This window comes from Saccostrea cucullata, unplaced genomic scaffold (assembly GCF_032062105.1).
Source record: "Saccostrea cucullata isolate Sc308-1 unplaced genomic scaffold, CSIRO_AGI_Scuc_v1 ctg604, whole genome shotgun sequence".
Lineage (NCBI taxonomy): Eukaryota > Metazoa > Mollusca > Bivalvia > Ostreida > Ostreidae > Saccostrea > Saccostrea cuccullata.
This window is the reverse complement of record NW_026928921.1, coordinates 131,556-147,666: the sequence shown is the minus strand read 5'-3', so window position 1 is coordinate 147,666 and position 16,111 is coordinate 131,556. Positions and strand designations below refer to the sequence as shown.

General features: G+C 34.9%; 2 protein-coding genes across 4 annotated transcripts in view; both read right to left on the bottom strand.

Annotated features, from left to right (window-relative positions):
• LOC134279230 (protein angel homolog 2-like) overlaps window positions 1–16,111 on the bottom strand; it is a 128,680-nt gene that overhangs the window by 66,040 nt on the left and 46,529 nt on the right. The window lies entirely within an intron of this gene.
• Window positions 1–16,111, bottom strand: part of LOC134279229 (uncharacterized) — a 30,931-nt gene that overhangs the window by 1,487 nt on the left and 13,333 nt on the right. For all 3 annotated transcript variants that reach the window (XM_062761580.1, XM_062761578.1, XM_062761579.1), the window contains exons 4-15: window positions 15,903–16,104; window positions 15,668–15,792; window positions 7,546–7,761; window positions 3,312–4,182; window positions 3,095–3,204; window positions 2,843–2,986; window positions 2,384–2,548; window positions 1,943–2,045; window positions 1,498–1,679; window positions 1,056–1,210; window positions 555–711; window positions 172–380 (exon numbers count right to left, since the gene is read on the bottom strand). In XM_062761580.1, coding sequence (XP_062617564.1) covers window positions 172–380; window positions 555–711; window positions 1,056–1,210; window positions 1,498–1,679; window positions 1,943–2,045; window positions 2,384–2,548; window positions 2,843–2,986; window positions 3,095–3,204; window positions 3,312–4,182; window positions 7,546–7,761; window positions 15,668–15,792; window positions 15,903–16,104 — 2,639 coding nt within the window. The remainder of the gene's footprint in view (window positions 1–171; window positions 381–554; window positions 712–1,055; window positions 1,211–1,497; window positions 1,680–1,942; window positions 2,046–2,383; window positions 2,549–2,842; window positions 2,987–3,094; window positions 3,205–3,311; window positions 4,183–7,545; window positions 7,762–15,667; window positions 15,793–15,902; window positions 16,105–16,111) is intronic.

Here is a 16,111-nt window from a genome sequence, read left to right as displayed (position 1 = left end):
AATACCCAGAAATTCTAATGCATTGAAATGTGATCACTGTCAGAACCAATCACGAGTTGGTCCAAACATGTACATGAATACAGCAATACAAATGCAACACTGAGATAATGAATTAATCATCAACAAAATTAAAAATTACATTGGAATAACGAGAACTTAGAGTGTACTTACTTTTGTGGTAAGTCTATTGATCCCTGATTAACGGACCACACTAAGGTCCTATACTGTCTGTGGGCCTCTAACATTTTGTCCTGTATATCTGCCGTCTCATTTGTAATGTCCACTTTCATCTGCTCATCTGCAAACTGCATTATACGTCCTCGCAGTGATTGCAGATGGCAGCACTTTTCCTCATATTTCTGTAGGTTTTCATTCACTGACTGTAATAAAAAGCAACAAATGGTATTGACTATATGAAGTCTGTGTAAATAAAATAAAAGATATAAAGGTTTAGAATATTTCCTGATAATTTAGTTCTAAGAGAGATAAAACAGTTATAAAATGAATTCATATGTGTGACACTTGCTTCTCATTATGAGGTATAAGTGACCTACATTAAGGTATTGTATAGTGTCCTCCCTCTGCATGTGTGCCATCATGAGGTCCATATCAAATTCTGAGGACAAGAGCTCCTCAAGGGCATTCCTCTCCTGAACATATTCACTCCAAACCTGGAACTCAGACTCCAGTTCGGACAACTGCTTTGTCAGTCTGTAGAAATAAAAGGTGAATTTGTTGTCAATTTTATTGACCTATTACAGCCTATAAAGAAGTATAGCTAGGAATACTATTAGTGTTTTTAAAATACAATTACAATGTGCAACTAAATGTATAACAGCTAATTCTACATATACAGTACCTAATTAATTTTACTTTTAACAAATATTTGAAGTCTAAAGCACACATTGTTAAGACACACTTGTAAGTTACACTTCTATCCATTGACTAAAATTAAATAACCTTGAATTCTTCAATAATGTCTTGTTTATTCCTTGCTGCTGTGAAGGTTTTGTTTTTGATATTGTAAGCCAATTCAGACCCCTGAAGCTACTTACAAGTCTCTGGTTCTGCTGAGGTTACTGCTGGTCTTATTGACTTGTTGAGTGAAAGCCAGTAAGTTAATGGCAGGATGTTCCAACTGAAATCCACTGCACATTCTGTGTAATGTGGCCATTTTGTTTTCTACACAGGGCAGGCTCTCCAGCTTTGTCTGAAAAACAATTCAAAACTCCTACAAACATGTCAGCATATAGACTTGCTAACTAACAAATGGAGTCAAAGTGATGCACTAGCAGAAGTCAAACATTCACAACATATAATTCATTGGTAACAATTACTAATTTTGTTATATAAATTGAGTTTAAAAAATGTTTTAAGCAGGTGTCTGATATATCTGTGTTTAGTTTAAACAAATCTACTGTAACAGCCTTTAGCAGAAAACTTCTAAAGTGCTGCATCACTCACTAGCCAACCAAGGCATAGGTTTACAAACTGTACCTTAGTGCTGATTAGACAATGCTCCAGGTCTCTAAGACTGCTGAATGACTTGGTCCCTTCATCACAGCTGGACAGTTCAGCCTCCACGTCCTTAAGACACTTGTACATTGTGGATAACTCACTGGATTCAGACTGCCGTTCCTTGGCAAAGGCATGTAACTTCTCCCACTGTGCCAATACATCTGAAAAAGAGCATTTTCCGATTTTATTCCTTCTATTCAAATATATTTATCCACGGGCTTTGCCTTGCAATTGTTAAACATTTAGTACATACACAAGTGACTTCATTTTTTCTAATCATGTACACTGTACTACAATTCTGACTGTGAAGTTGAACAGAAAAAGCAACAACATTTTGCCATAACTTTCTGAGATATATTCCACACAAATCTACCAATCATATTGAAACAAACTTTTTTTAAATCAATACCTCTGATGTTCATACCTTTCATATTTTCTACCTCCTCATCTGTGACTTCATCATTGAGATGTTGTAGCACACTCTGTAGACAAGCTATGTTGGTCTGACAAGTGGCAATGATTTCATTCTGCAATAGACAAGGGCAAGATTAAACACCCATTTAGTGTATGCTATAAAAGCATCATCAGATTGAGTATTATCCTAATACAATTTACCAACAGAATTTTCAGAATATCCCATTTAGATTAGATGATATATAAATAACATGTACTAATCTCTTGAGCATTCTATCTGATCATGATCAATACATGCTAACTTCTGACTGGCTGCTGAGACTATAAAAAGCCAATCTCTGGCACCAGAACTCACTTACACTGATATTTTTATTGGATTTCTATAGGCTTCTCTATCTAAGATACACAAGCATTGATTCATCCATCATAGATTTTTGTACCACTGACTTACATATTTATTTGTGTTGATCTCCACTCCAGTACCCATGAAGTCCTTGCTTTTCTTCTTCAGGTGATGATCTGCGATTCTAAGTTGACTGATGGAGTCTTCAATGAAGCAATTCAAGTCCTCCAGGTCTGAATCGCTGTCATACCCTGGTCGACTGCCTTGACTGACCTACAGAGATCAAGTGTGCCATACATCTATCAACCTCTGTCCTTCTTTGTATTCAAATACAGCTGTACTTTTTTGTTGTGAACACTTGTTTGTCATTTAAAAGGGATAATCTGAACTTGAAAAGTCCCAACCTTATCAATAAGAGAAATTTCAATCTTGATTTTTTTTTCAAATCTCTGGATATCTTAACATTTTTTAATCGTCCCTCCATGTTCTTAGGTATTTAGGTTTGACTGTAATAACAATTAAATCTAATGGGCTAAAATAAAAAGATCCCTCACAAACTTTACTTACCAGTTTGGGTCTGGGTGTTTTCCTCTTTTCAGTGGCAGCAGACTGCATACCAGAATACTGAGGAAATTCATCAAATTCAAAATCCTCCTCCAGGGGCTGCCATGTCAGGGGCTGTTCTTCTTCCTCCCCTAGAGACGTATACACCTACAGAAGGACCAGAAGACAATTTCTATAACACCTTAGTTTCCTTCACTGTGCCATTAATGATACCAGAAATATTACATTTTCACATTTTCCATTCACAATGTTTACCTGGTGGTAATTATCCCAGATAGGTTCTGAGAATGAGGCTGTGCTGGCCATGTTTTCATCTTCCTCTGACAAAATGAATTCACTGTAGGCAGTCGCATAATCTTCAGATCCTGTTTAGATAGACAAACTCTTCATATAAAACAGTTTTTTACATATTATTATTCATATAATAGAGTAATACAAAGTTTCTCCTCATGCAATTGATTACTGTACTCACCTGAACTTCCTGGATCTGAGGTGTAGGGAGCATCAGCCTCGTAGAGCTTTCTCTTAGCTCCAGCCCGTGGCAGGGTACTTCTCCCCATCTCACACTTTCCTGTGGGGGTCTCCAGAGCATCCCTGAGCTGTTCCACGGCTGTGTCTGACCTTGAAAAGGTCACAGAGTCATCATCTGACTCCTTGATCTGGATCGCACTCCAAGGTCGATCCTTCTTTTTCTTTCCATTCTGCCTAAGTTTGGCAGTGTTATATAGATTTGGGAGGTTATTAGGAAGAGATACATCAGAATTGTACTCTAACCCTCCCATCATACTATCATACAGCCCCTCCGCATCATCTGAGGCTGTCGAGAAATCCTCCAGTGAGGCATCGCTGTCCTCACTGCTGGCGTCACAGGAACTGATGGGGCCCTTCTTTTTCTTGGGGCTCTCAAACATCCTCTGCCTTGGTGGAGATTTCTGTTTCTCTCCTACCAGATTCTCCACATTATCAATGAGCTTCTTGATATCGTCGCAGTCCGATTCCGTGCTGGTGTGACCAGCTGGGAACGGAGATATCGAAGTTCCACTGCTGTATCCTATGTCCCGGGTCTCTGACTTCTGATGTGACCTCCTTAGCATGTCAAGGTCAGAGTCGCTGCACTCTGAGGACATCTTAATTTCCACTTCACTGACCACCGCACTGTCCTTTCCACTGTTGTCACTCAACAGGGAGCAATCATAGGGTGGAGATTCCACCAAGTCCGCCTGCCGCGGCAAAAGGTTCTGGAAGCTGTCGTCTGCTTCAGAGTTTACATGTGCTGGGTCATCCTCTAGGGCAAAGTGGGAAGGAAGCAAGCCTCTTAAATAGGTATTTGGTGATAATTCATTCTGAAAATTAAGGAAAAAATCTATTAAACTATTTTAACATTATATGAGTTAGGTTCTGCTTCACAGATTTTAATCCATTAGAGTGAATTAAACATAAACCCAAAACTACTTTAGGAATAGGTTCAGTTAATTACAACTGAATGAGAGCTACCTTCAATGTTTTCTTGTTTGGGTGAAAATTATTGCCACAAGTTCATATAAGAATAAGAAGTACCAATTGCCACTGTGTTTGTTCTTCTTAAATAACCAGTGTCAACATTTTCTTCAGCTAACTTTCATAAACAAACCACCAGTTTAAACACCTGGTGACTTAAATTACATGGTCTTCATACATATTTACTGATTGACTGCAAATATGATTCACTGTTCCATACATGTATCTGACCAGAAACAATAATAACTGAGATTTGCAACTGGGGAAGGGGGGGCTACTTTTTTCATATCACTTTTTGAATCACATGAAACTTTTAAATCAAGGATAAAGAAGGGGAACCTTTTTTCATTCGCAACTTTAAATCTAAATACTTTATCAATAAATATAGGATCTCACTTGATTTGTAGTTGGATATGATTTTTATCCAACGAGTTGTGTGTTTTATATCCCCGAGCCTTGGCGAGAGAATAAGAACACACAAGGAGTTGGATAAAAATCATATCCAACTACAAATCATGTGAGACTCTTTTTATTCCATGTTTTTTACACCATGAACAATGTTTGACACTGTTTTATATAGGAATCCATTTCATTTTACTTCATCATTCTAACGCAAAATCCATTGTGACGTCACAACTGTGTGATATGAAAACGATATCACATGAGCTATATCAACGTGATAAAGGTTTAAACATGGGATAAAAACATGTATTAATAATTGTGTACTGACAAAACTATTACTAGTACCTTTTGATAAATAAACTTTTTAAAGGGAGGTGGTGCTAAACTCTGTTATTTATATACATGTATATCTGTTCTGACTATATTTTGTCTTACTAAATATATGTGATTAAAGCCAAGAAATATGAAAAAAATTCCTTTAGCTACAGGCCTTAACAAACCTAACATTTCTCAAGTTCACTTGTTGATTTATTTAATTTTTTTTCATCAGTATTGTGATCACAAACACAAGAAAAATTGTTTCCTCTAAATTAAATCTAAAGATCTGAAAATGTTATCCTGTGTGCTTGCAAGGAAATTTTTTTAAAAAATATTTTGAACTGTCAAATTCAGACACTTTACAGAATTCATTAAGGGACATACAACTGTCTCCACCCTGTCCCACAACCCTGTACTTAATGTTCCCAGTATTACGTGACATTCTGCAGAAAAAGAGGAATTCCAACAATACCCACAAAACATAAATCTATCATGTAAAAATTACATAATGCATACATCTAATATCAATTACAAGGCAAAGTCTGAAAAAATGATTAAATATAACTAGCAAAAAAAGGTATTCATTGTTTGGTTAGCTCTTCAGATAACCAGCTAACAAAGTATAGCATGCTCCAGATAATCAAACTGTTTGTGTTGTCATGGAAACTATGCCTGACTACCTGCCCAGAATTACGTAACAGGACTTTTTTCTCTGTCTTTTGCCTGTGGGTCTGTCTGACGGAAGTTAATGTCGATTATGATCGATTTGTTTTCTCTAATTTTACTTTAATTTGTTCAGACATATTGATTTTATGGTGATGTTATTGCAGTCCTGAATCTGATATTAAATGTTGAGATTTTGTGCTCCTTCTGAAATACCTGAATCAAAAGTCTGTCACATGTTTTATCTTATTGATATCACAGAAATCAAAGTTAGTATTTTTTTTCACTAAACAGCTTGAAAAATAAAATACTTTGGTTGATTAATCAATTTTTATTCTATAGTGAAGATGATAGGTCTAGTAATACTTTTACAGAATGTTCTTTAATAGTGCTGAGTCAAGTCAAACAGATTTTTCCTTTGCTAGCTTAAATCAAAGTACTCAGAAGTACAGAGAGCCGGGCTCATTTACAGAGTAGAATGGATTTCTTACATGAATCACGTTTATATTCTGATGAAAAAATTATTTTAAAACTATCAATATAAATGGTAAGGCACTGACAGTGAGTTTTTCAATCCTAATACCGCGGTCCGATTTTGTCAGAATTAGAATTACATGTAATCTGGTACCGCAGCTGAATGTAAACAAACAGGCCAGTCTGGTTCCCTCTCCTGCTTTACCTCGTATGTGTACAATGTTTGTATTCACAAATAACACTTTTTATCAAAAATCCTTACGCTAATGAACTATGTTCTTTGACTTTTGAAGTTTTCAAAGTCATTACTACTAATGTTTATTTTATAAAGATGAAACTTCGTTTTATTTTTGTTGCTTTATTTAGCGTTAGTATTATCTCAAAAGCGGTTGAGAGTAAGAACTATATTTTTGCACTTAACTTTAAAATGGCGACTATGGGGTCAACATCCTGCCTTGAACAGGATCACATAAGCCGGCAATTGCTCTTTGAGCAATAAGCCCGGCTAAAAATGAGTGTCTTTTCAGCCTGGATATACATGCACGTAAGACTTACAATATTGAACAAATCCCATTAAATGAAGGATAACTTTGAAGCTAACTCCTTTGGCCTTCATTGATTCTCCTCAGAATTTCCTTTACTTTACATATTTCCCCATTAATCTCCCATCCTAATCCATTACCTTGTCACAATTATTACTAACTCTGCTATTAAAACAGTCACTGTGTCATTGATTTCTCCTCATAGCCAGATAAACATTCATTTACAGTAATGGCCTAACTCATCTTCTGCATGTATGGAAACCTTTCTCAATTTTTTTCCCCCAGTTATATGTGATGGACAACCACTGGAGCCAGGGGTTATATATATACATTTGGACAATGTTTGTATTTACAAATAAAACATTTTTTAAATTGAAGCTAAAGCCAAAACAACTTCATATCAACATTAATTCTTTTAATATCTTGAGAATTTAAATAACAATCTTGCATAAAGTGCTGCATTTAAGACTTTAACACCTAGCCTAGCTGCTAAAGTTAGATATTTAGGCCTATACTGTATGAATAATCCTTACAAAGTGGCTAGAGTAGCATTTTGTTCAAGATCATAGCTGCTCTACATAAAACTATGTAGCTGCTACAATCTTTAATTCACCCTGAAGTTTTTCTACCATTCAATGTATTTTCAGGGTTTCATGACATACTGTCTTTCCTACCAAAGTTTCTAAAGAAGATCTACATGGTCATTTGAATATACACATTAAAGCAGGTGCTTCCTCCATTCTTGGATGAATGTTAAGAGATCCTTTCAAACCTATGTATTGAGAGATGCTACCTGTCTATAATACCCACCTTTCTGCCTCCTTTCAGGACATTTTCCAGCCTGCACTGAACTTCTACAGACGCCAGCCAGACTTCATGCCATCTCTGCTGCAGAGTAAAGGCCTGCTCCTGCAGGGGGAAAACATCATGCTTGATTGGGTCCTCAAGGTCATTTTGAAGAAGTTCACTCAAGCGAAGAACTGCACTGATGTTACGGTTCTTTGACTCTATATCCTTCTGCAGTATCTACAATCAAAGGAAAAGTATAATCAATGAACATCAATATTTCATTTCAAAATATTAGTTTAGATTAATCTAAGTTTTATCTCTTTTTTTCTCAATTCATCTTTGTCAGAATTGATTCAGAAGTTAATAACAAGCACAATTTACATCTCAATCTCTGGGTTTCATGTGCAGAAATGAAAAGTTTTTTTTTTTTTGTATTCCTACAGTAAAACATGTACAATGTAATCATAATTAAAAATCTACTTTATCAGACTAAAACATATCCCACACACTGAGCACTAGCTCAAATTGTACAAACCCTCTCAATTTATCCATCCTGTCACTAAATAATCCCCAGTAATCAAGGTTAACTTATCAATATTTTAACAGTGCTAGGGGAATGATAAATACAAATAACACTTGTTTTTTCCCCTAAAAAAAATAAAACAGAATAATATTGATCCGACTGATCCATAAAAAAGAAGAAATTAGTGATAGAGCCTGAACGACATCTAGGCTAAAAAAGCAATCTGCATTCTCTTTGATGATGCGAATATTCACGCAATAAAAGACAAAGACCCAGGTGAAACATCACACGTGCAGAATCCCGTATTTCACTCTGTAACAACAATCAATGTAAAAGCTTCCTCAACTCACCGGCTCTGATGACACATGTCTATTACTGACAAAAATCAATGGACACCTGATAGGGAATCAGCCACAGTTTATCACAAAGGTTTAATTTCTGGTCTTTTAATGAACTGGTCAAAATACACACATGCTTCATTAAATTCTCAGTCACAAACAAGCTTAAAGTGCCTTGCACAACTCCTTCTTGACCATAAGTCAGAATAAATCCCCCACCTGTTATTAAATGAAGAGTACAGAAAACCTATTTATAAGCTTGTATAAGTGAATTACTCTACATGTAATAATGATGTAATTTTTCCCGTTAACCTGTGGAACACCTTTCTATTACGGAGCTATGATGCTGTATTAGGACCTATTTCTATTGTGGATCCCGGTGACACTAGCAGAGATTTGGAGCCGATTACTTCTCATCATTAGCTTATAATCATTGTGTCAATACCTGCCATATTTACAAACCTTCACCAAATACCACTATTATGTCAGTCCATTCATTCCCTCCAATTAAATACTGCCAATATCATACAGCAACACCATCTAGTTTTATTCAATAAATTCTGGGAGGCTCATCACATTGTGTGTTAAGTCATTCCCAGTCAAAGGTACTAGTCAATTGCTAGGTAATGTACAGTAAAACTCGGTTATAACGAAGTCACAGGGACTTGAAATTACTTTGCTATATCTGTAATTAATTTTGTCATATCCATATAAGGAATTCGTTAAAATTTGTAAAGCTAGGGATCCAAGATAACTTCACTATATCCATGAATCCACGATATCCCCGTTCATACAAAACAAGTTTTACTGTATCTTCTTAATATCTTCTGGAGCCATTACTGATATATGGTCCAGACATAATGAAAAAAAATATTCAAAAACAAATTTACCATGCAAGATAGTCAAATAATCTGTTGTTTTTTTTTCAAAAGAAATTTTTAAATAACTTCTGGAAATTGTCCTTTCCAAAGATAACAAATAGCAAGGCAACTGTGAAAAAGAATAAATATGGACCAAACTATATTCAATAAAATAAATTGACAAGTAGTTTAAATGGATGCCTGAAATTACAGACTCCAAGCACTAATGTGGACCTCTGTCAAAAACATGCTCTAGACTTTTTAAATTAAAACCTCAGTCCAAATATTTTGTTTGCCTAAAAATACATTTAATTTATTTACCCATGGAAGACTTCATGCTGTTACATTTCTCTGAACAGAGTCTTAAATGTCAAAGATCCAATTAAGTAATGCACTATAAGAAAAGACCAAAGTACATAATCCAATCCATATCACTAAAAAAGTCTGTATACTACTGCAGAATATATTATGTAAGGGGTTGGGGTGAAAGGTGAAGTGTTAAATTTTCCATGAATTCACAGTCTCAACCAATACTGAAATAAAGGCACTGTCTGTTTTAAAAATTTAAATGAGATATTCACCATGGAGAGTATTTCAACTCAATTTTGAGTAAACCATGAAAAATAGAGAATGAGAATAAAACATGACTCTACTGCATTCAAGGTTAAAAGACATTTGTAAACAATTACAAATCTACTCTTTAATTAATACAAAAAAATTAAAAGGTTTTACCTTCTTAGGATTAAAATCACTTTATTTTTAGTTCATTTATGCAATCTGCAATGTCAGATATTTTTTAACAACATAGGTGTAGGCAGCTAAAGCTAATCAAAACCCCCAAAATGACTCCACCCCTCTCATGTTTGCTTTTCCTCCAAATATTTTTACCTTACGGATCAATATTTTGCACAATTGGTTACATTTTAGAGGTTTAAAAAGGCAAAGAAACATAAACTCTCCATAGCTCTTTTGTTATGTGACCAGCTTATCTTTTTTAAAATCGAAAATAAACCAAATACACATTGCCTTATTAACCAAGTGCTATTAACCCATGCATGATGCATATACAGAAAAAAACCTTTAATCTATCAAATGACTAGAAAAAAATACATCTGCAGAAATTAATTAATATTCACCTGATCAGTAAATCTTGTCATGAGCTTGAGCGAAGAGAAGTACAGTGGGTGGCAGACACTGTTTCATGCAAACAAAACAAGTTTTACACCGACTTCAAAAATACAACAGAGCCAACAAAAACATGAAGATTAAATACAAAATGAGGTAAGATTTACACTTGAAAGCCCCCTTCCCCGGTTTTTCCTTTTTTTGTTTTCTTTTGTTGCTCAAAATCTAGAATTTCAGATTTTCTTTTCAAAAATTTGTATACAAGTGACATGATTACCTATAAACTTACAAATAAGTATTTACCTGGTTTTTTGTTAAAAGAAAGAATCCTGAGCAAAGCAGAACCTGCAGAGCACAGTCACTCACAGCTGTTACTATAATAAACTTGGTGTTCCACGTGGAATACCTTTTCCCAATAAGAAAGAACTCGTGAAATAAAAAAAATCAATACGATAAAATCCACCGTACAAGAATAAAGCTGCACACTGGATAAATATAAGTTTATAATCTTCTGTCGTGAAACATGTCACCTTCACACATAAGACACAGCTAATACATAACAAGTGGTCAGCTGGCTGGGGCCCTTGGCATCAGACGGACTGTCCACTCAGGGGCTTGGTCAGTTTGTGACAGGGCTATGCTTACACATCAATATTTGTACCTGTCAGGTGGACCAATAACGCACACCTGAGCCATGAGATTTGTATCCTGATTAGATAACAAGTTGTGTACCTATATGCTTTTTTCTCCCTCTATCTCTTGCTTTATCTGATTGCCGACATGCATGTAACTCTCCCCAGAAATCGGCAGGCAGGGATTTTAGTCATAAGTCGGTCAAATATTCAAAAGGATTCAGGATTTTCTTTTGATGAAGTAATAGTTAAGTGTTTATTGCAATGATTTTCTTACTATGACAGTCCATAAACCATGACCAAATAAATAGATAAAAGCATCTGGTCAATTGTTATTTTATCCCCTTCATTCTTTGATCGGCAGACCAACAAGTGACTTGAACAGGCCTATTTACTGTCAGTTGTTTACCTACTTTGACATTTGAGCTGATTATGGTCCCTCCATCATAAAGTGAAGACTTGAGGGGTTTATCTACATAAAATGAACTAATGGTGTGTAAACTCACACAAGGTTATAATCATTACCTTAACTTGGTCTCTGTGCCCCGAGGCCAGAGTTAGGATGTTTGTAACTCGTCATTACTAATGTTGTAATGTTAATTTTGGCCTTAATCTGTGTATTTTCTATCTTGTCTCATTGTTTGCTAAGTTCTCAATTTAACAACTGTCCATTTGTGATTATGTAGTACATGTATATTGTACAATATAACAGTTCTGTCATCTGATACCGTTATTTTTGGACTGACCTTCATTGATGGCTATGATTTGTATTTTTTGAGGGCTTAATTAACATACCTTACTGTGCCAAACCTGTACACATTTCTGACATATTTTATATTAAATACATTTTATTAATCAATAAACACTTTGTGTGATTAGCATACAAAAATAAATCTTTATCCTCAGACATGTTAGCCCCGCAGCAAAGATCTTCCTCTTGTTCTTTCTCCAATGTCAATGCTCATTTGCATTTCAGAATTTAATTATCCATCATCTATTTTGTGGTCTTAATAGGTCAATAAACAGTCAATTTTCCGGGTTTACCCAATAAAAAGAAAGGCATATCATCTTATTTAAATAAAGTTAGCTCTTGGCAACCCATTTTTTCTTGTGTGAACATAGAAAATGATCAAATCTGAGGTAGGGGACAAGGATTATTTAGAAAATTATCATAATCATACATTGTTACAAACTTTTTAAAGGAGAAAATATGTGACAGATCAAATTCTTTTCATAATTCCAACTGGATCATTAAATTGATCATTCTTTGGCCAAGAATTGAGGCTTTTTAGGAACTGTTGTCTTAAAAAAAACAACAGACGAAATCAAATCAATATTTCTAATTCAACCTGTCGCCACCCATATAACTAACACTTTTTGAAGCAGAATCATTGAGGATTTTTTTTGTCTTTCCCGTGCATTTCAACACAATCCCAGGACATCAAAACCTATCCTCATCAATGAAAATGAGCAACATCAAAGGGTCATTACCGTCAGTATAACGAGAAAAAGTACACATCAAAGGCATCAGGCAACTGTACATATCAGGGGACATGCAACAGTGGCCTCCCCAATAAAACAATCCAAATATAAACCTGTATTGATTTACATCCCACAAGTCCTAGTACATCTCTCAGATGATGAAACCTTCCAGGAAATCTGGGAAACTCTGAAGTCCTTTTCCGTAACTTCTTTTGCCTACAGGCATACTTTGTTAGACCAAGTTTGTCAGACACTTTTGGTTTCTATCTTAACCACTAAACAGACCTTAGTCTAAAATTGTGACAATTTATTCAAAACAGCAGAGGACACTTACCTTTTATACCTTAGCGTCTTTGACTTTTAGCCTTCTATAAACAAACCACTTAGTGGATAATTTCTTAAATCTCCATATTCATTTCCAGACATGTCCATGCTGATTTTTATCACATTAACTACCCAATATTAAATATGAATTCTAAGTCCTACAATACACAGGGAAATTTCCCAATAATCCAAGCTAAATCACATCTTAACTTGAATCAGAGATGTAATCAATCACAATATAACTCAGAGCTTGTCCTTCCTGTGAACATATAGATCTTGTCCTACATCTGTTCATAATCTTTGAGCTTCTCAGTCCTCGTCCAATTTCGAGGTTTGCAATCGTGAGCAGCACAGTAGAATCATAGATCTGGGCCACTTTTAACCAATCAATAAGTTTCAGCTGTTTCCATATATACATAAAATAATGAACATACACTGGAACTCGGAACAAAGAAGGAACATGGCCCGTACAAAGACAGACGTGTAATTTGTGCAAGAGTCATCTTATTTCCTGTCTTGTCACTGCATTTAGGGGTCGTTTAAAAAATCATTCTGTCAAAAGTTTATCGTGTTTAATGACTGTAACTGTTAAGCAGGAATATTTCACCTGTAAACGGCTAGCGAAGCTACTTGTCATATACTCCTAATGAGAAACACTAAAAAGATTTTAAAACACCTACTCAATTGATCATTCTTAGTAAAATGTAGTTTACTTTCTTCCTATCAATTAAATATGGTGGGTTTTTTTTGGATAAAGTTTTTGGCTTTTGTGATGACAGTGCATGTTCATTAGTTCATATCTGATACAAGTACATGAAATATGGCTACAATCTGTATGGTACAGATTTGATTCACCTGTATAAGGTACGCTTGGTAGAATGATGTATCTTTTGACATCCTGAATACATCATCTACTATATACACATTAATTGATATAAATAAAATATTGCTGTAGGTAAACATACAAATTGATATATATGTATATAGATATGGTAGATGAAATTTGTTTACTGCTCATAAATAGCCCATTAGGAGACACGAAGTGGGACATCTTGTACATCACTTTCATAAGAGATTGTTCAACCATGGAAGTGCAGAAAAGAGAATATCCATGGTAACCAAACTTAAATATAAAAGAACACGCTTGATTTATCACAAAACAAAACAACAAAATTTACATAAACACATCAACAACTTAACCTCTTTTATCACAATTAATCTGATATATTGCCACTTTAGATAATTGTGTTTTAAGTGAAATATCCCACTTACCAGCTTACCTCATACCCAAATTCATCTCCATCCCAGGAGGAGAAAATTTATTGAACTGTATTCAAATTGAATTACAACACCTGAGCAACTTTACATAAAAAAGCTTGAACAATAGACTTCCATCTCACGATACTTGTGACTCATATATACAAAAGAAAAAGGTTTCCAATACATACACAGATTAATGATACAGGTGCCGAAGGTCAAGTTAAATGAGTTTTAAATAAATACCATAAGCAAAAGAACATGATTGATTTATTTTTTGTGAAGGGGGCAGAAACAGAATAAACAATAGAAATGATGAAAAAAGAAACATATCTTTACACAGCAGAAATAGCAAGCCTACCTTTGTGATCGAAGATAAAGCAACAACCCTTTAACATGTATAACCTGCACGCTATGAAGCCAACTGTTTGCTTAAATGCATTAAACTCTAGATCAATACAATCCTTGTCATCGATTTGATTTAAATTAGTTAGATTTTGCATATGCCCTTGGCAACTAAAGGGACCCTTTAAGTTCTGTTTTGTTTTTTTTTGTTATTTTGTATGCAAACTAATTTCCTCTCTTTGTGTACACTAATGGATGCAGATTTTAAAATATTCTTAAATCACTCTTATAAAAATGTTCTAATTTCATTTCTACATGGAAACAGACTGAACAGTTGGCAAGAATGCCTTTAAATTACCTTTCTCTTCATATCAAATATATCATATCACATATCTATAATAAAGTTTATTTTCATCATTTTCTGTAGTGTTTGCATCACTAAACTCCAGCTTTTTGAAACTTAAATTTAAATTTTATTCTGGAAACACTTAGTCAAATTTTGTGAAGGAATTTTTTTCGAATCAGATGACAATGGAGTAGCTATCTTGCAGACATTAAATGATAAATGATAATGTACTATAATTCAATATAACAACTGATCAGGATGTTTTCAAATCAAATGAACAATAAGTCAGGCATTTCACTAAGAGGATTTTTTTTTTTTAACTTACATTACTTCTCTCTGTGGTACTTTTTCAGTGCAATGACCACATTTTGATTTCAGAACACTTTTGAAAACTTGATTCTTCACTGTACAAGGAAACTTCCTTTCAGACCCTGATTATCAATTTTCATCAGTCTCACCAATGCTTCTAAATTCACCAAATCTACTTGCTTCACTCAATGCATAACAAGCCTAGCTCTGTTTGTATCTTTCACTGTTAGGGTATGGTGGGTTGTTTCATCACTCTTCAAAGTGCACTTTATCAACCCACTTATAGAACACAATTACTTGTCCAGATGGTCATTACACAACACTTAGAATATACAAGATTTTCCCTTACTTTGGTCATGCATATTATTCTATGCAAGAAGCATTACAAAATTCTTTTAGATCAAAGTCATACTGCTTCTTATTTGCTTCTTATTTATGTTTCCTTGTAAGGGTTACCGAAAAAAGCAATAATATGCCTAGTTTTTTTGCTTTGTCTTTTTTTTTTACACTGGACTATCTGTTTGATACATTCTATCATTTAATTACTGGGGTACATTTCTGCAGGTGTCTTCTACCTTCTTCATAAGAAAACTTGAATATACCTTGTGTTCCTCCAGGCTCTTCTTTAATTCATCATCGGACTGCTGGTACTGGGACGACATCGAAAACAGCTTCTGCTCTGTGTCTGTTAGCCAGGCCTGTAAAGTCTTCAGGTCTGTCTCCAGATCTGAAAGGCAGGAAGGACAACTCTTATAGGTGAATTGACATCAGGAGTTATCTATCATGACCACATTAGAAAACAAACAGAGTTATCCCTCTTTCCTAAACATGCCATACCTCTAAGCATGGTCTGTGTGTTCTGCCACATGGCCTTGCCGCTAACATCTTGTTCCAAAGTGCTCCACATTTTGCTGAGGGAATTAACTCTTTCGTCAATTTCCTGTTTGTGGTTCGGCTCTCGTTGAAGAAGTTGTTTTGCATAGTCCATGAAAGATTTACGTCTTGTCAAAGACTTGTTCAGGAGGTCTAAGTTGTTGCTCTGTAAC